Below are 25,915 nucleotides of genomic sequence, written 5' to 3'. Positions count from 1 at the left end.
TAAAGGAGTTTTAGTCTAGTAAAGTTAAACCAATATGTATTGTTTGACAGCAAACAAAATGGTCAGTGGTTTGGGGTAAAAAAAAAAGCCTTGCCTATCTTTGTTGCAATAAAGGAATGATATCCAAGTCTTTGCTTCTTTACATTGTAAGCAACTACTTCGGAGCAATTGATTTTTTTACAGTGAAAAGAAAAAAGCTTAAATATTACATTTCAATTAAATTGTAATGTCTACGGCAATTACAGCTAATCACCTGCCCTACAAGTTCAGAGTAAAACTACATAGCAGGCTAAATGGTATAGAATCCTGAAATGGAGAAATATGAGCAACAAACAATGAAATAATCACAAAGAAATGATCTAAAAAAGAAGTGGCACTTGCAAGAGGAGGGAAAAACTGTAAAAGTGCAAATGGAAAGACGGATGAACACAGGGTCTTATACTAAGTGCTTTGCTACTGAAAATGCACCAGATCTTTAAGAAAAGGTTTTCAATTGCATTTAAGGAGAAACTTTATTGAATGAATTACATGCAGAACACATATACTCAGGATTTCAGAGCAAAGCCTGGCAGCGGCAGCAGCATTTCAATCCTCAAAATAGAGAACTCTCTCATTACAATAAAAAGAGCAAAAGTGCATTTAGGCATTTCTAAATATCACAGGTTAAGTTTCCCACAAGAACCAAAGACTTTATGAAGTACTGCAATGAAGAAACATATTTACTGGTTTTAATTATACAGTTTCTTTTCTTACCTTCCCGGCTTCGAGCCATTATTATTAGTTGGCAGATCACATTAATCATTTCTTGAAGTAGTGCAGGACTCTTTTTAAGGATAAACTGTTGATCTGCAAGATAAAACTGGCTGCAATTATGCTGTACTACTTTATGGGAAAAAAAAATTAGACAGTTTACATGAACTAGACATTTAACAGTGTGGTCTTCACTCCTACTCATTCTTGTATTACTGAAAATACCACTTTATGCTCACTGACACATCCATCTGCAGCATTTCTCCACAAAACAGGAATAAGCAAGTGCTAAGAAAAAACAAATATTGTATACCAGCTTCCACACCAAATGAAGAAATACTTAATAGATCCATCTAAGAAAAGCAACAGGATGGCATTGACAATTTACCAGTCATACTAAAATAGCATGAATTCTCTAAGTAATCACGAGTTAAAAAAAAGAATTTTAAATTTTAAGTGAAACACCCGTTTGGGGAAAAACATTATTTGTGAAGGAGCAACTACTTTTGAATACAGTTCTGTGAAGCTGTAAGTACAAACAGTAACTGAGTTGGCAAGGAAGATGAGACATTTTTCATGACTATGTAAGACTGATTATTTTTCTTTTGAAAGAAACTGAAAAATTTGAACCAAAGCATCTTCCCTGTTTTGCTCAGGGGTTTTTGTTTGGTTTTTTTTATTTGCACTAAAATGTAGAACATCTCTCAGCCTAAAACAATGACTTTCATGGTTTAAACTTAAGAACTGCATTTAGGAACATTTCAGTCTGAATATTTACAAGTACAAAAAATTCCAAAACACAAACTGAAGCTCACAGGTAACTGTTAGATAGTTCTCGTCTTATCATCTTTGTTTCACAAAGTGGGCTAAAAAACTCCAAAAATAAACACACATGGAAATGTTATAGAGAGCAGCGTTATGCTTGTCTTGGATTTCTTTGCTCTGAAAAGCAAAAAAACTTCACTTGTTTTACCTTTTACCCTATTACAAAGATAAAAAAAGTTTATCTAAGCCATTTGCAGCCAAAGGCATTAAAAAACAAGATATCAGTATTACAGGGCTGCCATGAGTAAATGCTAAGTAAATGTTCTAAAGAGTCATTAAAGTTGAAAAACTAAGTATCCTGCATAGAGGCTATTAAGCAGAGATCCATTCAACTCTTTAATGGACCAGAATCATAAGTACTGTAGCATGCCACATCTTGCTCTGTTTCCAACAATATCTGATTAGGGGAAAAGCCATTACCTTCTTCAAGGACCTCAGGAACTTTTATCCGGGCAAGATGAGTCAACAACAGAACTCTGGCTTTCAGACTGTAAGGGCAGGTGAGAGGAGGCTCATTCTTCTTTAAATTTATGCCACCAATTTCTCTGATTAGCTAAAATAAATAGTCAAACACAAACAGCTATTTTGTTGCTAAAGAGAAGCAAATACAAGACAGTTTACAAGGAAAAAAAGATACCTTCACAAAAGCAAGCCTTTAAGTAACTTTTCCCTAGAAATTTCTGTAGAGATAAACATTTACCCTTTTTATTCATAACCCAGCTCCACAAAGTAAAGAAGTGTCTTTATATGCATTGCTTCAATGTGGAAATGAGGAGGGATAAAAGGGGGTAGTAAGAAACTTATCTTGAATAGCTTTAAGTAAATTTGTATTGGTAGATAAATATTTTTTAAATCTCAACTTATTGCCAAGGTTTACTAGACTCAACCATACTTCTAAGGTATTTACATTAAACTCGATACACACAAGCAACAGCATGACCTTGAGACCTTTCACCCACCTAAGACACAGCAAACCTCCCCAGAAACACTCTCAGTTATCACAAGAAGGAGGTTTATAAGTCTGAAATCCCTTAGGCTGAAGATCAAGTATTTTAACTTGCTTATAAACTGCACCAACTTGAAAAAAGCGTGGTGTTCTTTATTCAGGATGACCTTTCTTGATCCCTACCAGACCAAGACCCACAGCTCAAACAGGTCTGAGTAACAGGAGCATAGATAAAGTAGCACCAACATATAGCCCAGAAGTTTCACTTTTTAGGTCAAAAGGTTACCTGAGGAGAGACAGAGATTTCAAAATCTCCAGCCAAGAAGAGAAGTCTGGGTATCAACAGCTAAGCTACAACAACCTTTGACCAGTCTTCCCCACTCTTGAAAAAAGATCTTAAGAACATCCTGGTATAACACTAGACCAAGAGTAGTAAAACTTTGATAAGAAAACTTTGTAAAAACTATCAATACTTGAGGATAAAATAGTGAAATAAAAATGGGAACAATGATGATGGCCCCAAAAGCAGGATACACTAACAAAAATTATTAGCAATACCCTTCTGTATTGATGCTTCAGAGAATCGTACTGCCATATATTCAGAAAAAAAAAGAACATAGATGACACTGATTACTGGAGCTTTAGAATGGGAACAAAATCCAATGGTATAAAATGCAACAAACATGCATACTAACAAGAACTGCAGCTCAAAGACAGAAGCCTGTTAGCTGGAAAACAGAAACACCCTATGACAAGGGAAATCCAGAAAACATTGAGATCCCACTCTAATTGAAACAGTTGTGGACAACAGTATACTGAAAGCTATTCCTTGCAGAAATACAGGAAGAGTATTCAGTGCCACTGACTAAGGCACTGCTAAGACTTCACATAGAAAACTGTGGAAAATTCTAAGAAAATTAAAAATAATGTAAAAGTTAGAAATATATTGCCAGGGAACAGTATCCCTTTCAGCATGCAGCAGGAGGAGGGAAACAAAGAGCATTTTGGAACAGACGGGAATAAAACACAGCAGCTTTTCCAGTTTAGCAAAATAAAGACAAAAAGATAACTAATGGGCTATTGCTTCTGTCTATAGATGCATTAAGGACAGACAGCAAGAATCATTTTGACTCCAGAATAGTGATGATATATCACCAAGGCTATAAATTGGTCACAAACAAGACTCCTAAACACTAGAACGGCAAGTTCTGGAACAGCTTCTCAGCAGGATATGGTTACAGGAGACTTGACTGCCTTTTAAATAACGAACGATTAAACGTAAAGGGCTTGCAAAATGCCAGTGCTTGCAACAGCATAGGAAAAGAACTGATGATCAAGGTGATCTTTTCCAACCTTTTGCCACGACTGCTGAAAAACCTCACCTTTCCATTTCCTACTCTTCAAGTCTACAACATCATAAAGAATTTGTAAAAGAGACAAAGACAACTAAGTAAAGAGGTATCTCAGTCTATTTTCTTTATGTTTAGGTCATGAAAATATGTTTACAATAAGAAAATTCAATTGTGTGCATAAAAGGTTAAATCTGTGAGACTACCTCCCCTCCTTTGGCCAATTCAAAACATTTTCATTGGAGCATTTGGATACTGAGCTTTAAACTTCTTAAAGCCAAGTGTTAGTTCCTGATAAATAAGACTACCTAAAACTCTACTAGTAGTAATTATTTGCCACAGTATGCATTATGGCATCTCTGTTGGAAACACCAAGTGGAAATGAATATAAAAGGAAACCAGAGGGGAACAGACATTCATGGAGGAATCTTTATAATATTTCAAGACATTATTAATTCAGACATCGGATAATAATTTTATTTCAGTATTAACATACTCAACTAGATCTGTGGTAACGATTTAAAAGAACCTTATCAAAGGGTGATTACCTCCTTATATCAGTACTCAAAATTTGTAAGGACTGACACTCTAATTTTTTATTTAGTTTACTCTTCCCCAAAAGCTGAACCCAGCAGTCTATACACTAAACTGATTCCATTTAAAATAAGCATTAGTACCAATTAATGTTATCTTTTCTTTTAAAAAGTTTAAAACAAGTCTAGCTTCTAATTCCTATTTCTAAAGGGAAGCAGTTATATCTCAGTAAAATTAATGCTTTGAGAACTTGAATTCTGTCAGCTGGTCACCTAGAAGCACCATCTCCCTCTTCCCTTGAAGGGGTCAGTTATTTATTGAACATCTCCTGATATAACTGACCTGTGGTATCCAGATGTTGTCTGCTGGTCTGCTTGTTGCATCTTTATTGTACTGAGGATCAAATTCAGATGCCCCTGCTAAAACCATGATAAGCCCTGCAAAGATAATTGGAGTCAGACAAAGAAAATGACAACAGCATCCTGAGCCATCGACTGATTCTTCAGAACCTTCAGCCATAAAACTTACTCCCACTCTTCCTCCAACAACCATGAATACCCACATTCTCTAGTGGATCAGTAAGTACTGCCACAGGGCAAAGGACGAAAGAATCAATGCCTGGCACGAGACAAAGGAGATCACTCAATGCTCCATTTTGCACGGCATCAAGTCCAGCATTTGACACTAAATGTCTTCACAAAAACAAAATTAGGCTTCTTTAGGACTAGCAGACATCACTGCAAAGCAGTTTGACTACTACTGCATGCTCACAGAACCATTCCTCTCAGCAATCCATATGTCTGCAGCAGTATGATGATGTGTACTGAAGGGGGAGGCAGAAAGGATAATATTTCAACTCCATTTTCTGTTCAGTAAGCATTGAAAATTCACCCCAAAAAAATTCTTTTAATTATTAGAAAAGCAGTTCAGTAAATATTCCTGCAAAAAATTGCACAGAGATGATGGACTGCTCTTTTCCTAACGTGATTAGGAAAATTCATACTAACTCAAAACAATCTGTTGTGTAATTAAGACAAAAGTCCTACACAACTGGGTATTTTAGTCCCATCATATCATCAGTCCACTCATGAACGTCTAAGACCCCTCATCCATAGACAGTCAGAGAAAGATCAGGAATCATTTGCTCCAGTTAAAATAACATTTTCAGCAATAGTTACTCACACTTCTTTCTTAAATTTTGAGCAAGTTTTCTTCTGAGCAATCAAAGTTATTTATGCCTACTTGCAGTGCCCAGTGAATTCCAGCTACTAAATTTGAGTCAAGTTCCCTGAGCATCAATTTTCATTTCCGCCCTCGATTATCTATTCACTTCCTGAGCAAAGCATATTGAAGAGTTTCAGACAACTATAAATATCTTCTCATTATTTAAGATCAACAACTGTGGATCCTCAGGAAAGGAAATTTTAAAAAGTTTGCCTGTAGCCTGAAAAAATACCTTAAAGAAGGCAAGTCATGCAGGTCCCACCATTTCGCTAGCCCAGTTTGACTACATTTGTCCAGGTTTAAGCCCTGAGTTTTTGCACTGATACCACACCACTGTGGAATTCACAACCAAGCCTTAACTGATCACTGTGTGGTTTGTCTAAGCCACCTCAGCTGCACCTCATTTTTAATTCAGACTGCACAACAGACCTCAGTATAAAAAAACCTGACCTGCCCCTGATTCCAGGACTACCTGAAAGTGTTAAGTCCTTAAATAAGGCCACTTAAACCTAGAATTGGCTTTTTAACCAAATCTGTAGGAGAGATAAGGTAAGCCTCGAAGCTGTGATTCTGAGCAAGGTTCAACATGAAATAATCTACTGTTGACAACAAGTTTGGAGAAAGAAGAGACCAGGTTTGAAGTGATCTCCCTAAGCTTCTAACGTCTCACCTATTCTCCCAATTCCTCCTTTCTCACCTAGCTGGAGAGAGAAAAAAGCAAAAGATTATAAAGAATAAGATTTATAAAGAATATAAACTGGTCTGAACTAATCCCACACATAAATCCATGTGTGCTGTGAGTAGAAGGCTAACATATTTCCATACTCTTATCTCCTAGACCTCTTGGATTGTCTGTGAAGCACTTCTGCTCAGTAGGAAAAGGATGTATCAAAGAGCAGATCTCAGCACTCTTCCAGCAAATCTAAAGTTGAACAACAGTGCAATTCAAAGGAGTAAGAAAATATTTTAATGAACCTTTTTAGAAGGTTTTGGGGACTCTTCTACTCTGCTCTTCAATTGCTCTAAGCAAGCAATCTAGTTAAATCCAATCTAGAACTATCTAGTACTATGCTGATTCTTCAGGGCCACGCCAGCCCCCAAATCAAAAGGTAAAATTCTGCACCAACATAATGGATCAATAGATTTCCACAGAAAAAGTTTTTTAATTCCTTTAAAAGTGAGTAGAGAAGAAAAATAAGTATATTGAAAACTACAAACAAGTAATAAATTAACATGAAATTGATAGCAAAATTTTAAATCAGAAATTTAGCTCTAAAATAACAAGTAATAACAGAGAACCAGAAATGCTATTTCATTCTTTATGAATATAATTTTTTTCTGACAGCCCCTAGAAAATTCCCAAAGCCTATTTTGTTACACTAACAGAAAAAGCCACACAGACAGAGGTTGGCTTCTAGTGGCCACATAGTAACTGAGGGCTACAGGCAGGTCAGCATGTTTTTCCCAACATGCAATATCCTTTTTTCTTTTTTTTAAATGTATAGATGGACATAAATATAGATCTATACAACTCCCTCTCCCAAATACTTAAGTCTTCTTCCAGAGTACTCTTCCTCTGAAACAAAATGAAGTTTTAAAAACACTCTAGAAGAACCAGAACCATTATTTTAACCTAACAAAGGCTTATAAAGTAGGAGTATTTAAAAATCAGCAGGCTGACATTTCCAGATGAACACACTGGCATTGCAAGATGCCTTTTACTTACGTTTCATGTCCATGTTCCGTGTTTTATAGACAAAATATGTATATATTTGAGTTGTCCGAATGAGAATCTGATCTCCACTATATCGTATTGATCGGTACCACCAGGAACCCTGAGACATTCAACAAGAACAAGCTGATGTCAGATATGTGGAAACACAACAAAACTGGATGACTCCATGTCTGTTGACAATCAGGTAACTTGGCCCAACTGACTTTACCAATGTTAAGGCCAATTGAATTTCCGAAAGGAGAGGGAAATGAAAAAAAAGTATTTGCTGACACAAATTTTAAAAGCACAGTGATAAATTCATCTGAGAGAATCTGATGCTATATGTTTTTGGATGACCTCTAACCGAGGGAATTCCCCCAAGGATATACAGCTGCACACATATACATGGCTTTGGTTATTTCTGATGTTGTTTTAGTGAACTCACTAAACAGTAAATCATCAGTAAATCATCATAAGATTTACCACTCTCTATATACATGGTAACTCCTTAGAGTGCAACACAGCATTCAAATCAAACTCACTTTAGTCAGACCAAGACCAAATCAAGAACAAATATGAGATTCATTTCACTATGAGAAAATTTGGAAAAAAAAAATTAAATAATCTAATCAGAAAACACTTCTGAGAAGAGGAATCTGGAGGCAGCACAGTGCTCTTGCTGTAGATTTTCAGAATTAAGCCATTTGTCTTCAGATAAGACAGAAAAAGTTTTCCAAACCTTCAGCAACACTCCAAGAATTGAATAACTAACATTACACCAGTGCCTGAAATTATGGATCTCACTCTATAGTGATTGTACTCTGTAATATATTTTCAGAAAAATGGTGTGATGGGTTATAAACTACAGTCTGTTTATCAAACTTCTCCCTGTAACCAAAGCTCACTTAACATGAGAAAAAACCTTGAAGATACTTCTCAATCTGTTGTTAAGTTTACCATAAGGGAAGAGAACAAGCATTAAGGTAGTAAGTGATGTTTACTATAGCAAGTACTATAGCAAGAACCGTGCAATCTACTTAATTATTTAGGAAATGTTATAAGACTGGCTCCCCACAAACTTCTCAATAAATTAAGTTTGATTCTTCCATGAATAGATGAACCCTGACACAAAACAGTACACAACTTCATAAAAAGTTTTTCTGCAGAAAAATTTTGATTACAATCCCACAGATATCAAATTTTTGTCTAAGCACAGATACTGGAAGAAAAATGTAACTACAGCTAGTTTAAATCTACATGAAAGAGGCTGCCCTAACTGCTTCTGATGTAGCTCATGTCTCTTACCTCAAATACAGAATATTATTTAGGTCAATGGAGGTCTGGAAAGAACTACATATCAGTATTTTCCTTTTTGTTGATCTGGATTCAAAGGGTCCAAGGAGCCTTACTTTATTTTAGTTGTCTATCAACTATAGGATGACTACATTGTCGTCAACTTCCACTTCTTTATTGATTCATAAAAGAGAAAGGGGCCCATTAAAGGCATGAATCATCTTGTATGTCTACTTTAGAATGAAATGATAAAATAACTTGCTCCATAAAAATTACTATTCCTCTTCACTGACTATAAAAGAAATTTACAGTGACAAGTCTGAATGCAGAATCCTACATCTGGTATGGGGCAAGAAGAGGCAAATTATTTTTTCTGTGCTCAGAACATTTCTTTGTACCGACACAAAGGATGTTCACTTTCACTCGAGCTACGATAAACCTGGTATAAATCACTAAAAGTACATGTATGCCAAAAAGCATCAACAGACACCAACTGAAACCTAAAAGGAGAGACATGAAAAACAGGTAGACATTGCACCCTGGATTTCAGACATCTTATTCAACAACTTGAATGTGGTGATTTCAGCAATTTTCTAAACTAAATCTTCAATTACACAGAAAGACTCTCAAAGTGAAGGGATAATGTCTGGCTGAATTTCCGCACACATTGATGCATGCAGCTGCCAAGACCTCAGGACACTTTCTCAAATGAAAGTCTTCTTCCCCAGAACATGAATGGTTTTGGGTGTCAATTTTCTGAGTCTTTCTTCATGCCATACCCCAAATGCACCATCACTAGATAAGGGACATTGTTCAAAAACAGTACTGTAGGGCAAACCCAATCCCTGAAATAACACTCATCTAGCAATTGATTCCTCACACAAAGAAATCTCAAGGGCAGACATCTCATGGCCTACAGAAGATCAATAAAAACTGAAGTTATGAAAACAAAGCCAGCCAGGAGAAATCAAATCAACAACCTGTTCCACATGCAGTAATTATTCTAGCACCACCAGCTACAGACATCTCAGTCTTGGCTCTACTGTAACACCACTGAATATCCTCTTGAGCTCATCCCCTCATACTAATTTTCTTCAGACAAATGAAAGAAGGTACAAGACAGATTACATAACTAAGTAGCTTTTGTGATATCTAATATTTTCCCTGCAGCTCCCTCTCTATCATGGCACTGCATTTTTCTGGGAACTCTACAGTAGTTACACTTTTTTCACAATAAAAAAACCACATGCATTAAAAAAAGGCTCATTTGCACTCTCCCTCCATGAAAGGCAAGAATTAGCAACTCTATATCCAAGACAGCTTTGTTTACTGCTTGCTTACAGAGGGTAGAATATTAATCAGATAATACTTACCACAACAACTGGAAGAATAACCATAAATGCTAATCCATATACAAACAAAACCTAGAGGAAAAAATATGAAACACACTGCGTTAGGCACCTGTTTAACCTTTATTCTAAAATACAGTCAAGTATTATTACCACAAGCCAACTACAAATTAATGCAAGTTTATTGCATAATACCTGTCATCATTTCTGAAGAACAACTTACAAGTAATATAATTAGATGGGTAGGGTTTAAATAAGGAGTATCAGTTTAGTGTGAGTAATCTTTTAAATGATTCATGCATTGTCTCAGGACAGTTTCTTTAATAATTAAAAAGTTGGCAGCTAAACTGTGATGCAGTGGACAGGAATGATTAAAAGAAATCAAGTGGTTAAGCCAAATACCTTAGAGCAACAAATGCAACAGATATAACATTTAGTCCCTGTATGATTATAGCATCACTAGCAAACCAAATGCAACTACAGAAACCTAGGAAACAGTCTCATGTGTGTTTTCTTGCAACAGCAAACACACACTTTGTAACAGGGGTGACCATAGTACAGCCTCATTATCATTGGAGTAAGACCCTTCCAAGCATATTAATACTCTCAAACATTAGATTTAAGCTACTCTAATACTTACGACTCTTGAATTTGCTTCAAAGATATGCATTTGGACCAAAGTATTATTAACTACGTGTTTAGACTAAAAATGTGCAGTATGAGGCAAAAACATTTTAAGGTGAACACTTGAAAGTTCACCTTAAAATTCTAAGCTAAGTAAGCTGACTCACCAAAATTGAATTTTTCTGATCAACAATCCAAGCTGGCAAAGCTATACCAAAGCTTGTAGCTGCAGGATGAAAGAAAATAAATTCACTATAAAATATTAAAGAACAATTTTAAAGTCACATTATGCCTAACAAACAAACAAAACAACCAACCCACAAAAAAATCTTCATGTTTACCACTTCAATAAGCAAAAATTTAACAAATATAGCAAAATCAAATAAACTTATTAGAAACACACTCAAGTATGCAATAAAGTAACAAGACTTAAATACCACATCTGTAATACCAAATATTTTAGCTTAACATATTGCAGTGAAATATATATTAAAAAATATTGTCTATTTTAAAAAAAAGATTTCACAGATTGAAAGATTTATGAGTTTTACATTGCAGAGTTTTCAGCAGTTTGAATACATATAGTTCAGTAAACACATGAAAATGGTCTGAGTAAATGACTTCTATAGGAAGTTTTGTTAGTTTGTACCTTTAGGAAAGTCTGTTAAGATGTAAATTGTAAACACAAAACCCTCTGTCAGTTCAAATTTCTGTGCGATGGATAAGAAAGAGAAAGGAACATTTTTCAATTCAAAAGGAGTTAGGCTGCACAAAAGGGAAGACATGATTCTCCAACAGTAACATCTGCAGCATTCAGATCTGAATGCAGAATAGCATAAAATAGCTTGTCTTCAGACACTTTAGTGGTAATAAATTAAATTTTGCAAACACTATCTTTCCCAGTACTGAAAGTTCTATGAAATGAAGGGGTGGAAGAAAAAAAAAAAAGACTACAGATTTCTAGAACCTGCTTAAAAGGAAAACAACATGTTTCCCTCAGTACTAGCAGGTATCAATGAGGAGTAATGCCTTTAATAAGGACAGACTAGGATCCCTATGTACTTAGATACTATTCTGATACTATTTCCAGCAGATCGTGATAGCCATCAATTCAGACAAACAGTTGTTATGCACAAGCCTAATGTTTTATAATTAAGTTGAAAACTATAATTTGTTGAGACTGAAATGAAACATCTGACAAACTTAACCACACCTCAAGCACAGCAGTTCAACAAAATAATTCCCAGTGAATTTACCACATTAAGTTACAGTTGGACAGAGAGGAATACTGCTCACTGTTCCTCTTTGCTAGGCACAGAGGGGGGGATGTACCAAACTTAACTTGGTTAGATGTGTCTAACACCAGGATGTGCTTCATCTCATCCCAGAAAATACCTCTGTAAGGGACCACAACCATTCTTTGACTACAGAACTAGAAAACTAGACTATGGAGCTTGGATACAGATTTTTATGCTACAGATGTAAAATGAAGAGAATATGAATTTCATTAAATTAGAAAGCTCTCCACATTTCAAAGTGGAACATTGCAAGAAAGAACATTACAGAATTGAGGAGGGAGAGAGAAAATTTAAGGGACTTCTCTGCTTTATTTCTAGACCTCTCATTACTGCTTCATCTGAAGAGTAGGAGAACTCTAATTTCACTGTAGTCTCAGATAGAGTTTTCAGAAAAGGAGGCGGCTTCACACACAGCATGAACCACTGCCCTATCGAAGTATCATTTAATTTTGCCCTCCAGGAATCCAAAGTCCCTTAAGTTTGTGAAAACAATCACTAAGCCAATCGCACAATCATCTTCATGCCTTTAAATTCTCAACTTTTGGCTGAGTTTTCTTTTAAGTCACAGTCTCAGGTCCGTTCAAGGACACTGACATACTGCTGAACTCGAAATCCTATGCCTTAGCAACATTAAGTTATTAGTTTGTAGATGTAAAAAACAATTTAACATCGAGAAAAGTCCTAGGAAAGCTATTTGTGCGTATACCGGTCTAAAACTTAAAGTACCATTTTGCTAATATTGTGACAGTATTTCTGACAAAAGATTTTATTTTTATTTTGCAGCAAGAGGGACAGAGACCTCCTACTTGCACAGTTAGGGAACCACAAGAAGCTAGGAGCTGAAAGAAACCTGCTATGTTACAAAACACAGTGGTTACAGAAAGTTAACCACCACCTTAGTTGATCAAAAATGCCTTTGTCAGACTGTTGGCAGAGCTGGTTTTTTGAAGGGAGAGGGAAGATTTCTTTTTTGTTTCTTTGACACACTGGTTCAAAGGTTGGGACTGGTTTTTTTCCTTTAAAAATTAATTTCCCATGTTGGATGGATACAATTCACAAGAAGAATTTACAACACAGAGTTCCCTCACTTCACCATAATTTCATAATTAAGTTACATATCCCATTTACTACTTCCAAGCTGGCTGTAACTCATTTCACATAGATATGCAGTATACACTTAGCCCCCCAAACTATAGGGCATCAACAGCACAGATCTATGGAAGCCTGCCCCAACAAATGGCAGGTTTCAATTTTGCTTGTAATAGCCACTTAAACAACAATCACAAAAATGTTTTATAAGCAACTCACACAACTGCAAACAGGGAAAAAAACTACTAACTTTCAGTCTTAAATTGTTTTAATTTGGATCACCTACTGTACAACTTCAACGCACCATCATCAGGAATATTTTCATGTAGCTACCTGCCCAGGAACAATCTACAATGGGATAATCACCTCAACTCCTCAAGATGAAGGAGGCACAGGCACTCAAATAGTACCACTTTCAGCAAATGGAAGGTCAATGTGCATACAGTATTTATTTCAATACACACACATCCTCATGTACATCCCTTCAAAGTGTGTTCATTGCATTATTGCTAGTTGTTTATTTTTCAATATACATCTATAATACTTGGTCATAAATACCAAGAAAGGTTTAAAATTGACAAGTTTCTGATAAGTATTATTCTATTTTTTGCTTATACCTCCATGAACATTGGCAAGTCTCTCTAGACACCTACTGTAGCCGAGTAGTCAAAAAAATAACCCTTCTCTTTTTAACATAATATGAAATTTGAGAAATATGAAAGCAAAACTCTTTCCTGTTTTTCCATGCCACCACCACCCCAGAGCCAGTTTGACAAGCAAAGAATTGATAAGATGCATTGCTTCAAATCACAGGAGAAAGTTATTATATATAACCATATAAAGAACTGAATACTAATCAACTGAACAGATATTAGCTCTCAATATATAAAATTCTATCATTCATAATTCTTACCTTGTGGTCCATCTGGATTACCAAATTCTTCCCAATTTTTTCGTGATTCTTCATCAGTTAAACTAGTTACAAGAAGAGATATAAAGTTAATACAGAAGTAAAGATACTTCTCTAAATCATTAACATACAGAAACTTTAAAATGTGCTATTCATACCATCCTTTTAGGATGGCTGGGCAAGCTAAACAGATTTTGCTATTTTCTGTGTGAAATCTAATATGAAAAAATACTACTGTATTCCTTCATAATACACAGGCAAATTCTTTTATCACTCTGACAGGAAAAGAAATCAGACACACAAGAAGTATGTGCAGGAAACAGAATAATCACATCTCCCTTTCACGAGAGTGAGTGCATACTCATCAGCAAAGAGCACTTTTTGATGCCAGGTTACAGTATAGCAAATTTTGAAAGACAACAGAGGTTGAAAACGTTCTGGGGTTTTTGGAAGAAAGGTGAATATGAAAGATTAATTGATAGAGCACAAGTGGTCCATATGGGCCTTTAATGATTGTATTCTAGACTGTTAGCCTTTGACAGCATGTGTTTGGTTCTTGGGTTTTGGGTTTTTTTCCCCCTGGGACTCCGTCATTGCATAATTTAATTCTCTCTTCTTAAACAAGACACTACATTCTAAATCTTCCAGTTTCTGTGCCTGTTCTGGAATGCCAGTTTCTTAGCAATAGTATGCCATCTCAACAGAATCCCTGTTACTAGAAGGAAGAATATTGCTTTAGAAAACAAAATACTATGCAACTGCTATATGGAAGATTTTGTCTCACGGAAGAAACCCAGTGAATGAACCAGGCATCTGCTGATCATTTCTGAGTCTCACATTTGTTGACAATCAGACTCATTTAATGGGTAAATTTTACATTTTTTCAAGACAGCATGGCTTAGGAACTTCACCATCATTTACTTCAAGGTATGCCTCCGCCACAGCCCTTGCACTAGTCTTCAAAGTATCAAATGGTAGCACCAAGCATTTGAGTGCTAGCTTGCAAAGCAAAGAATTTAAATGTTTCAGGAGTTCAGAAAGCCATACCAGAATTTGCTATTGAAGAGACTTTCATAGTGATTACAGATGTGTTTAAGCAGAAATATGATTTCAAAACTGCTCAAGTGAGCATGGTGTTGGTTCTCCTTCTCACCCTGCCCCAAACAGGACTCTCAGTCAGTAAGGTCAGCCACACGGACAACTGACTTCTAAGCAGAAATCACCAACTTCCTAGATTCTCGATGATGTGACTGACCCAATGAATCCCTACAATGGAATAAGGCTCAGAGGGATGGGCAAGGGCAGTGTGCCGTGCCACTGAGTGACCACAGTGATTTAGCACAGCTTGCTACAAAGAAGCTGACTCAATCTCAGCACAAAGGGGACACAAAGGTGGCCTCTGTTTTAGACAAAACACCTATCAACATGTTTCTTCAAGAACATTAAAAAAGTATGAATGTCTGCTCAAGTTTGAGAGACCAGCAAGGGGGGAGTACACACCTGACTCAGCCCAACAGAGACTAAAAACTAGACAACTAGCAAAAGAGTTTTGAAGACAACAACAGGTTCAACCCACACATGCCTTCCCATCACCTGGGGACACCCAGCATTGTGACAGAGAACATATGACACTGGTAATTGGAATCACATTGGTACTGTTTAAACCGCATATTGAAATTCCTGTATTTTGCTAAGTCTAACTTGAAAAATATACTAAAATATAATAAAGACACAACACAAATCTATCGCTCCACTAAGTCAGAGATCACGTATCACATTAACTGTCTTCTACGCAAATTTGACATTAAACATTCCACATGTGGAATATCTAAAAGAACCTGAGCAGAGACTACTGGACTCTGACAGATGATCATTTAGACTAGAAAAGATTATAAAGTTGTATTGACATTCCATGTACGAACAGCATTACAAAACCCAAACCACATCTTGATTATGGGAAAAAAAAAAAAAAAATCAATAAATAGAGATTTCCTTTATACCAAATTCTAATATTAGATATCTTCTTTCAGATAGTAAAAAAAAAAAAAGCTGTAAGTAGACATAAGACCAAAAAATACTCTAGAGTAAAAGAAGATTCAAGGATTCAGCTTTTAAGAACTACACGGGTAACGTGAAACAGTCACCATACAAAAAAATCAGGACTATAAGGCAAGTGCCAATGGAATGGGAGATGGGTAAGCTGAGAGAAAACTGAGTCAGAACCAGAATGAAACATCTTTGTCACTAGACGGGAACAGAGTTAAAATGCTGTCTGTCACTCCTTGGCTTTATCACCAGATGAAATGAACGGTGTATTTATTTTCTAAGCATTGCTTCAAAACTGCTGTGACGGGGTTGGTTGGTTAAAAACCATAACACCTATTTTGTTCTTTGTCATCTTTAAGATTTAGCATGTGTTGTATTGGAAACATTTTTTCCTAGCTGACACAGAAGTTTGAAACAAAGATCAAACACCTTATAGTATTCTGACAGTTTCAAAACAAATTATCCTTCCTAACACGTACAGAGAAACAGGCACTGAACTGAGACATGTTTTGACTTGCATTCCATATCCAAATACACTTTTTCCTGTCTGCTTCAGCCATCCTTGCTATTATCACAAAGGATTCCCTCCCCGTAATATTACATTCCCATTTTTTTATGAGCAAAAAAGAAACTTACGCTGCATAGGCCTTAGCAATCCTCATGAACATAACTTCATCTCCTCCTTTATCTGGATGGTATTTTAGTGACAGTGCACGGTACTGTTTCTTAATTTCTGATATACTTGCCCCCTTAAAAAGGAAAGGTTTGAGTTTATTAATAAATATCTTAAATGAAATCCATTCTTATATATGTAATTGTAACACACACTGCACATTATTTCTCTGAATAAAAGAATTATGTTCTAATATAGGATCATGAAACTATATATATATTTCATGAAAACATTATTATACTATTTTTCTAATAGCATTCTTATACCCATTATATTTTTAAATCAAGATAGAAGTCACAGTCTAAAAAAAGACATTCAGATGACTGGGCATGGGTTTTTTCCGGATTATTTTGCTCATCCATCTACAGAAAAAAGAAAGGACTTCTTATCTGTTTGACAAATCTTATCTTCTCTAAAACATATTCATGAATACGAGGAATTCTCACTTGCAGTGAGAATATTTAAGCAAGAGTTCTTCTATTTAAGCAAGAGTTCATAGATCAAGTATGATGGTTCACTTGCAGCTTGCCTGCAGAAATAAATCTGTCAGTTAGCAGGAACAGCGGGTTTCCCTGCTGCTTAAGAATGCCTTTGACCAGAATCATCTTACCCATAAATTATTTCTAACTTCTTGAACAAAGGGAATACATTACCTATACCTGAGAAAGATCGATTTTTACTCTACTACAGCACGTTGTTAAATGACACCAACACAATCCCCTGTGTGTTAACTTTCAGCTTGGACTGTGAACTTCACTACTCAAGAAAACCCACAAAACTTTATAGTAACATATTAGAAGAAACTTTATCTGCTAACATAGAACCACTGCCATGGTGACTTTTCAATTTTTTGTGGTAGAGAAGCCTAGTATGCTGACATTAACTGCATAATAAACACACAAGAAGTTATTTACAGATGATGGTACTATTTCAATAAATTTAAACCAGGAATTAAACTACCCTGAGGCTTCACTTGCTGTTGCTTTATCTCACTTTATGCAGTCTGTCTATCATATTTGAACGCTATTTTTCAACAGCATGCCTGCCTCATTTAATGCACAGGATGAATTTACTACATAATAAATTAGACTTCAAGTAAAAATAGGCGTTTCAAGACTAGATGAAGAATGCCAGAAGAGCAGCAGAAGCTGGACAGTAGGGGGGTTGAAATCAAGTTGGTCGAGTAGAGATGGGGTTTCATAGCTCACATGAATGCTGTCCACAAAAAAAAACCAAAACTAAATTTTTTCTCTCTCTGACACAGAGGGTGCATATGATCCCTGATGAGCTGATGTCAAATTTCTGTCTATCGCTAATCGCTTACTCCTCATTTTCAAAAGCTAAGCTACAGAGATTAGGCCTGACTTACAGAAATGCTTAGTAGCCTAGGACAGTCAGTGTCAGTCAGCACTCTGCTTGGAACACAGAGCATCCCTAAATTAACTACTCGCAAAAAAAGGAAAAATGTAATGCACTAATTTTCTTACTTAAAGAATCAAAATTATAATCACTGTTGAGCTTCATCTTTATGCCTTGGATCCCATCTCTAAACTGCAGTACAGATACTTATTAAATAAATCAGTAATAATATCTGAGTGGCTTATGTATTAGTTAATTTAAGTGATGTGCTTCAAAAAGAGCTATACCATGTTCAAAAGAAAGTGCTGATATTATATACAAAATAAGGTATATGGACATTATCTGGACTTTGTCCGTGTTGTGGTTATCTTCTGGAGAAAAAACAGCTTCTTGTTATAAACTGATATGTTGACATAAAATAAAAAAACTAATCTTGACCAGAGTGTGAATGCAAAGAAGCAAATTAATTACTGCGCATCAAAACTTTAAAGTGCTTGAATCTGCAACCTTTTCATTTGTTTAAGTTTGGGGAGGTTTTTGCTGCCTTTTTTTTTTTTTAACAACAATAACATTTTCATTATCTAACAACACTTCAACATTTGTATCACTTTGTCAGGAGGGTTGGCAATGACTTTAAAGGTTCCATTTGTATGGTAACAAATGAAAGCTGCTAATTTTCATGTAGTCCAAATTAAAAGTTTTTCAAGAGGATTTAACAGATTATCACCTGATGGCAAGAAATACACAAGACACCCTGGGATGTCAGACTCTTATTTTGAGCCCTACTTCAACTATCTATCTTAAAACCCATCTGTTCATTCCCCTTGTAACATCTCTGGCTTTCATTCAGCTTGTCCTTATGACAGTCTGCTCCATCCTGCCATTCTTGAGACATTCCAATATTGTCTTCTTTCTCTGCGCAAGCTGCACTTGCCTTGTGCACGTGTACAGGTTTTCATTAATAAACATGAAGTTATAATTCACTACATACATACCTTTTTGCCCTCTGGGCTGTTATTTGTAGAAATTTGCCAAAATGACAAAGGAAAATCCTCTGATGACCTAATCCCTAGCCTGGTTTGTTTAATCAAAGTTAACCCAGATATACGTACATTTAAATTCCATGTGTCCCACAGATACCATTCAAGAGTAAAAATTTATCTTGTTCCTTCCTGTGCATCAGTGAGAGAACTCAAGTCAGCAATCAGTCAGTCATGGAGGAACTGAGCAGGGGTTGAATTTAAATAACTTGCCTCTAGACATGGCAGGTAGGTGTTAGGCCTGTCTAGCCAGGAACAGGTTATAGACGACTTATCAGCTATAATGGCTTTTGTAGCATAAGGTACTGCTTTTCTGTGCTGACAAGCCACATCACTAATGGCAAGAGATGTATTTGTTAATGTTTATATACATATTAAGCTCTCTCACACTAACAGTATACATCAAGTTTAATCAAAACAGGTACATTCAAAGCTCATTCATATTCTTGTGTTGAGCTGTATCCACAAGTGTTCTTCCTCAGACTTGAAACATACCTCAGACTTCAGACTGAAAAGATGATTCTACTGTTATTCAAAAGAGGAGCTTAGGATCAGGAAGTAATTAACATAAGAAGAGAATTTGCTCAAGGTATTGCGGTTAAGATGAAGAGTTTGACTAGATTAAACAAGACTTTGAGAGCTGTTCAGGTCTGTTTGTCTCCTTGGGATATGTAATTCTTTATATCCATTTTGAGTCAGTCCTTCAATATAAATAAAGCTCTGCATCTGTTTTCTAGTTAAGCATTATGTCTTCTTTTTTTTCCCCAGTTTAATAAACCTATTGGCTGGTATATCACTAGTTAGAATTTGTTGTTTGCATTCACAGATAGAAGCAAGATTCAAGGTAACCTTTACTACATCAAAATGTGCATCACCAACACTCCTCAGTGAAACTTCTCATTTACAAGAGAAATATTGCTGTGCAACAACTGTAAATTAAATGAATTCACATTATTTTTATACAGTTTTTTCAGCACCCCTAAAACTGGCTATTGAGAAGATTTTTCACAGGGCATACAAAGCAGAATTTTCGTTTTGTTTTGTTTTCTTGTACCAAGAGAGGAAAACAACATCAGAATAAGATTCAAAATAGATTAAAATAAACCACCTCACTGTATGAGGTTATTAGAATTTTGAAGGAGCTAGATACAAAAGTTATAAATTAGTACATATATAGGCAAAAAACCCCATAATGACTGACTTTATAATATGCAACAGCAACTTTCCCAGACCAAAAAGGATAAAAACAGTAGATACATTCACTAAAGTTAACTTACTTCAAAAAAACAAGTCTCAAATTTGGCATCTAGACATAGAATATAAAGTTACAGTAGTACAGATTAGTGAAAGATGCTATTACTTACAGGATCCAGATGTAACACCTCATAAGGGTTGTATTCTTGATACTCTCGGTCAGTTTTGGAAACTTTGTATGCAAGAAACAAAAATAATGCCCAGCCAGCAAGGAGGACTATCTTCCTGATTGGAAGAAAGAATTTTTTAAATACACAAATCCACTAGCTCTAGCACCATTCTACAAATAACATTAGAAGCCACTTGTTATCAATCTTCAAGAAACAATATTAAAATAGCAAAAAATATTAAAGCAGGCATTAGTAATTCAGTTACAATACCACCTTTGACACAGATAAGAGCTGCTCTGATTTATAATTAATTTCTTTTCCTAGTTTTTAACAAAGGCAAGCCACTATCACATTCTATAACTGTCTGTTCTCAGCAGGTATACAATAGTATTTCCTATTTTTAAAGGATGACTTATTCTTAGACAAAGTCAGTATTAAAAAAAAAAAAACCAAAACAAAATGCACAAAGCTGAAACAGGCAGAAAAATATTTGCAGAGTGGGAGTATGGATATAAAGCTATTGACTTCAAACACACAAAATTATTACTCTTGTATATTTGAATATATATGTTCAGATATTAAATATTTAAATCAAAAGACATCCCTGGCACTACTAATTTCAGTGAGCGAGAATTATTTTTCTGAACAAATAAATGCATTGTTTACTTATTTTTTTTACTGCTGAGGTTCACTGGTTTCATTTAGAAGATACTTCACGCAGCACAAACAGCATCCATCTTGATTTCAAGCCCTACTAAATAATAATGATTAACTATTAATTATTCAAATACAGCAGATTGCAAATGTCTTTTCAGTGACACAAAAGCCAATGCTACAAAACTAATTCCAGCTGCTTTGATTACAGAAAATATATTTTCATTAAAAAAACAGTAAGAATTGCTTTAATGAAAAGTCATGCAAATGAAATGTACGTACTTTACTGTAGGAATTATGTTTTGTTGCGGTTGTAACAGTCGCAAACGATACCACAAGCATCTTCCATATACATTTCTTATATTCTTTAATCGAATTTGCTCTATAAAAATAAAGAGAAAGATTGTGATTAACCAAGCTGACAAAACACAGAACAACAAAAATGCTCACTTCACCCTGAAGTAGGCGGTACAAGGTCAGTTGGAGGACTGACAAAAGGTCCAGTATTACTGGAGGAAAGAATGCTTTTTATCCATTGAAGTGACACTGCACACCCATAATCATAAGAAGTGGGTCACATTACTTGCTGCTACCTAAAAGGAATACATTCTGTTACCCACATGCCACATAGCAACCGTCACTTGTGAACTCAGCCTTTGCATGTCTAATATGCACCTGTAAACTTTGCTTCTGCCATTTTATACTCAACTCCAACAAGTTTCCCATTTCAGTATGTCAGCTACTGCATGCAGGGAAAACAAACAGAACCTAACCCACATCCAAACTGGTGTTTGTATACAATTAAAGAGTGCAGCGAGAACAACAGCTCCTTCCTCAATTCAAAATATGATGCATTTTCTTGCTCTTTGTGACATCTGCTTTTATAAGTTGCCTTCATTTGTGTTTTTTCGTTGAACAGGAAAAGGAAGGAAGATTAAAGTAATAGCTACTTGTAAACCACATAGATCGGTAATCCCTGCCCTTGGTAACAGAGTATCCACATTAATGACAAAGTAGCCAACAAGATTTCCTCCCTTGGTCCTTTTAGGACAGAATGAGGCTGGAAGGAAATTGTATTTATACTGTCAAACTCCTCATGATGAGGCATGGAAGCTCTCTCTGTTAAGAGCTTTAATTGTATTTCAGAGTTAATCAAGACCAACCTAGCCTTGGTCAAAGAATTCTTTTATTCTAAAAGTACAGTGGAAAGCAAATACCTTGTATAGAATTTCTGTAAATACTGAAATTACATGTTAAAAAGTGACTTCAGTCCTGTTTATGTAACTTGTCTATCCATAAACTATGTACTCTGACCTGCAACACTTCTGAACTAAGGAGGTCACTATTAATTACCTTACTTGCAAAAGAACGAGACCACTAGGCTCTTTTCAGGCTAAAGGAAAAAGAAATAAGAGAAAAAAAATCATCCTGCCTCAATACATTTAGATATTGCTGGTGAACAAAATTTAGAAAGATAATTGTGAATTATCTAAATATGGGAATTATATTAACAACTTTGATCTGAAGCACACGTCAATCATATCCTACTAAGTCTTAAATCCACTTTTGGCCTTTTGACCAGGTGATGTCTTCATGGAATCATAGAATGGTTTGGGTTGAAAGGGACCTTAAAGATCATTTAGTCCAAGCTCCCTGCCATAGGCAGCGACACCTTTCACTAGGCCAGGTTACTCAAAGCCCCACCCTGACCTTAAACTGATCTCAACTAAAATAGTAGTTATGATACATGGAAACATTTATTATGGAAGGCAGTGACAACCTCTGTTTAGTTATTCTGAAGGTATTGGGAGGTGGGATACAGTGTTCAGTGATCTACTCAAATTTCTAAGCAAGAATGTAATTTAAATGGAAAATGCAGAACTCCAGTTTGCAGTCACCAAACCATTTAAGGCAGAGAAACATGACCATAAGTGCCAATGCTGTGTACCATATCAACCATGAGTTCAGATTTAAGGCAGATCAGATGTGAGCATTGGATGTTATTTCAAACTCTGGCTGATTTGGCAGAGAGTGGGAACACAGATGACACGTGGCCACCCACAAACTAGTAAAGCAGACAAAAATTAAAGCTTGCAGAGACAAGGCACCAGAACCAGAAAAAAAAGCGTATCAGCTTATTCTGAACTACTTAATTCTATAAAGTATATCTTCCTCAAAATTCAATACGACATTAAACAACCCGATGCATTTCCTGAGAGTTTTAGTAGTCCCATCACCCCCAAAGAGGGAGAAATGGAGGAGGATAATTCAATCCCCTGCATCTGATCCAACTCTTGCAGTGCTTCAAAATAAGCTTCCAAACTTGCCTCACTATTCTGTGCAACAGATAAACCACATACAAGTACTATGCAGCTCCCCTGATCTGCAAGGATTCTTCACATATCTGAAAGAGGTACTACATGAAAACTTCTAAACAAAAAGAATATGACTAAAATGTGGTTAAGCAATTGCCCAGTTAGTTTGATTCATGTAAGGCTTTAGAAAGCACTGTGAAGGAAAAGTTCAGCAGACAATGAAAACAGAGTGAAAATGCAACACTGACTACCTACTGGTAGAATGCAAATTAATCTGGCATTTTCTCTTTGCAACTTTTTTTTTTTTAAAGACAAAAACTGTGGGAGATCTCTCTTGATTCAGAACTGGATCCTGCACAACCAGAAGTGAGCTAATTGTTACTTAGAATTAAACTACAATTTTTAAAGCAAAACTGAAGAGACACAGAACTAAACATAAAGTTGGCATTTCAAAAAAAAGAAAACCAAAAAAATAACACCATTAAAGACTAGACTGACAATTAAGTTATGAGGACTAAAAAGCTCTGCTACAGAGACAGGGAGGAAAGTGTTCAGAAGGTTTTAAATGGTCACTGGACAACTATGAGCCATAGTGTGATGCTTTTATGAAAAAGTCACTGATTATACTTGAACAAATGGGGCATCACAAGCCTCGCAGAAGACGCGTGTGCTTACGTGAAGCCTAAATCCCTCATTTCAAATATTGTCAATGAATTCAGTCATTCGGTGCTGAAGCAAGATGAAAACAACTGTTCAGCAGTTCAGCCTGGTCCAATCTGTATCACAGCCCCACTAACATTTCTGCAGCACAATCAAGAGGCAGTGCTGTTTGGTCACCGTCCTGACTGACCTGACTACACTGCTTGTAGAAATACCTAACATCAATATGAAAATGCAGTACCAGTGCTCTTGGAGAAACAGAAGGTGACTAACAGAAATCTGTTTACTTAATCATGTAAAACTACACCTAATAGGATATGACTCCTTTTAGTGTTTTGCTAGGATGTTTTAACAAGCTGCTGTGCCTTGTCTGTATAAACCTACACCACAATGCCCTGCTTTTCAAACCTGCTGATGTCCAGCCCTGCAAGGACCAGATGACCCTCTCCTTTCCCCGCTCGGCACCCTCCCTGCAAGAACCACCAGTACCCTTTACCTTACCATGCCAGAAACCTTCCAAAAGTGTCTTAGAGAAAGGCACCTTGGAGAAACATAAAACAGTTGTGCAAGATAAACTGATGACTTGGCATAAAGTCAAATAAAAATTGACCACTAACTGTGGTTTATAATTATCAGAGAATTGAGGTTTTGGAACAGTTTTCCAGTAACAGTTGCAGAAGACACATTTTGTGACCAGTCTGACAACAGCAACAGAAGAAAAACAAAAAGACCAACCCAAGACAAGTGGTATGAGCAAAATTTAAGCCCTGTGAATATGTAAACAGCACACACCTAAGTCAGGTAAAAACTCCCTGGCAAAGGGAGTCCTGGAACAGGTGTGCTGCACAGGGGGACCTCTTCAGCCAAATACCAAATGAAGGTATGATGCTAAGCAGCCATTGCATTTTTTACACATGCATCTGAACAGTTCTGGATCAAATCTAATTATAGTTGATTAAACAATATCAAAGCAAAAGCAGTTTATTAATCCCTTTCTGATCTCGGGATGGCAATAGTCTCATCTGACTATCAATCCCAGAAGGAAAAAGGGCTCTAAAAAGATGAAGGATTTTTTACAGTTACCTGTTCAGAACATAAAGAAAGAATAAAATCCTACTCAAATTGAGGCTAAAGCCCAGACTACCCAAATTCTTCAGAGGCATCCTGAGGCACTTCCTCTGTCACATGCCATCATTAACACATATAAACTTGTGGAATTCAAAAACAGGCAGCTACTTGGGCAAAAGAAGGAGTACAGACAGCATCACTCCCAGTTTAGGCAGAAAGCCACTGGTAAAACACCATACTGAGTAAGAAAGTTATATTCCTACCGTATCCAGGAAAAACAGGCTTCCTGTTTATTTAAAGAAAATGTATGTGATTTCACCAAAAAAAAATACTTATCTTGTTAGGAAGACATTGATTGCAGAAAAAATAAATAAAAAGAAAAAACTTTAAAAAAAATTGAAAAAAATAGAGAGGAAAAAAGAGGACAAAGTTTAAAAAAAAAAAGAAAATAAGGACTATTTTTTAAAAAAGAAAACTAAAAAATAAAATTACAAAAGGAAAAGAAAAAGAAAGAAAATTTAAAAAGGCTAGCAAAGGCCAGAATACCTGTGCTTAACAAAAGCAGCAACATACTCCTAATGAGAAAGTTGTGGATAAATGGAGGTCTTTTTTGCTTTGCCTTTGTCTCCCAAGGAACTTCCTTTTTACACAAGTGGATTTGCCATGCCACAGAATTGGCACACTGTCCTTGCAATATCCTGCAGACCCTGATCGCACAGGAGTAAATACGTTACATACCGCTCAAGGTAAAGCTCTGCAGTGAAATGTGAATTGTACCTTCTTTGGATTTTAGCTCTGGAATCCTTGTTCTGTCAGTGAAACAGATTCAGA

General features: G+C 36.0%; 1 protein-coding gene across 1 annotated transcript in view; it reads right to left on the bottom strand.

Annotated features, from left to right (window-relative positions):
* Positions 1 to 25,915, bottom strand: part of SEC63 (SEC63 homolog, protein translocation regulator) — a 59,132-nt gene that overhangs the window by 19,154 nt on the left and 14,063 nt on the right. Inside the window, exons 2-11 of the mRNA XM_032682971.1 lie at positions 21,324 to 21,423; positions 20,388 to 20,502; positions 16,588 to 16,700; positions 13,909 to 13,970; positions 10,776 to 10,834; positions 10,009 to 10,059; positions 7,355 to 7,463; positions 4,747 to 4,841; positions 1,996 to 2,128; positions 754 to 846 (exon numbers count right to left, since the gene is read on the bottom strand). Of these exons, the coding sequence (XP_032538862.1) occupies positions 754 to 846; positions 1,996 to 2,128; positions 4,747 to 4,841; positions 7,355 to 7,463; positions 10,009 to 10,059; positions 10,776 to 10,834; positions 13,909 to 13,970; positions 16,588 to 16,700; positions 20,388 to 20,502; positions 21,324 to 21,423 (930 nt within the window). The remainder of the gene's footprint in view (positions 1 to 753; positions 847 to 1,995; positions 2,129 to 4,746; positions 4,842 to 7,354; positions 7,464 to 10,008; positions 10,060 to 10,775; positions 10,835 to 13,908; positions 13,971 to 16,587; positions 16,701 to 20,387; positions 20,503 to 21,323; positions 21,424 to 25,915) is intronic.

This window comes from Chiroxiphia lanceolata, chromosome 3 (assembly GCF_009829145.1).
Source record: "Chiroxiphia lanceolata isolate bChiLan1 chromosome 3, bChiLan1.pri, whole genome shotgun sequence".
NCBI classification, from domain to species: Eukaryota; Metazoa; Chordata; class Aves; order Passeriformes; family Pipridae; genus Chiroxiphia; species Chiroxiphia lanceolata.
Note: the sequence above shows the minus strand (reverse complement) of the source record. Positions and strands in the feature narration are given on the sequence as shown.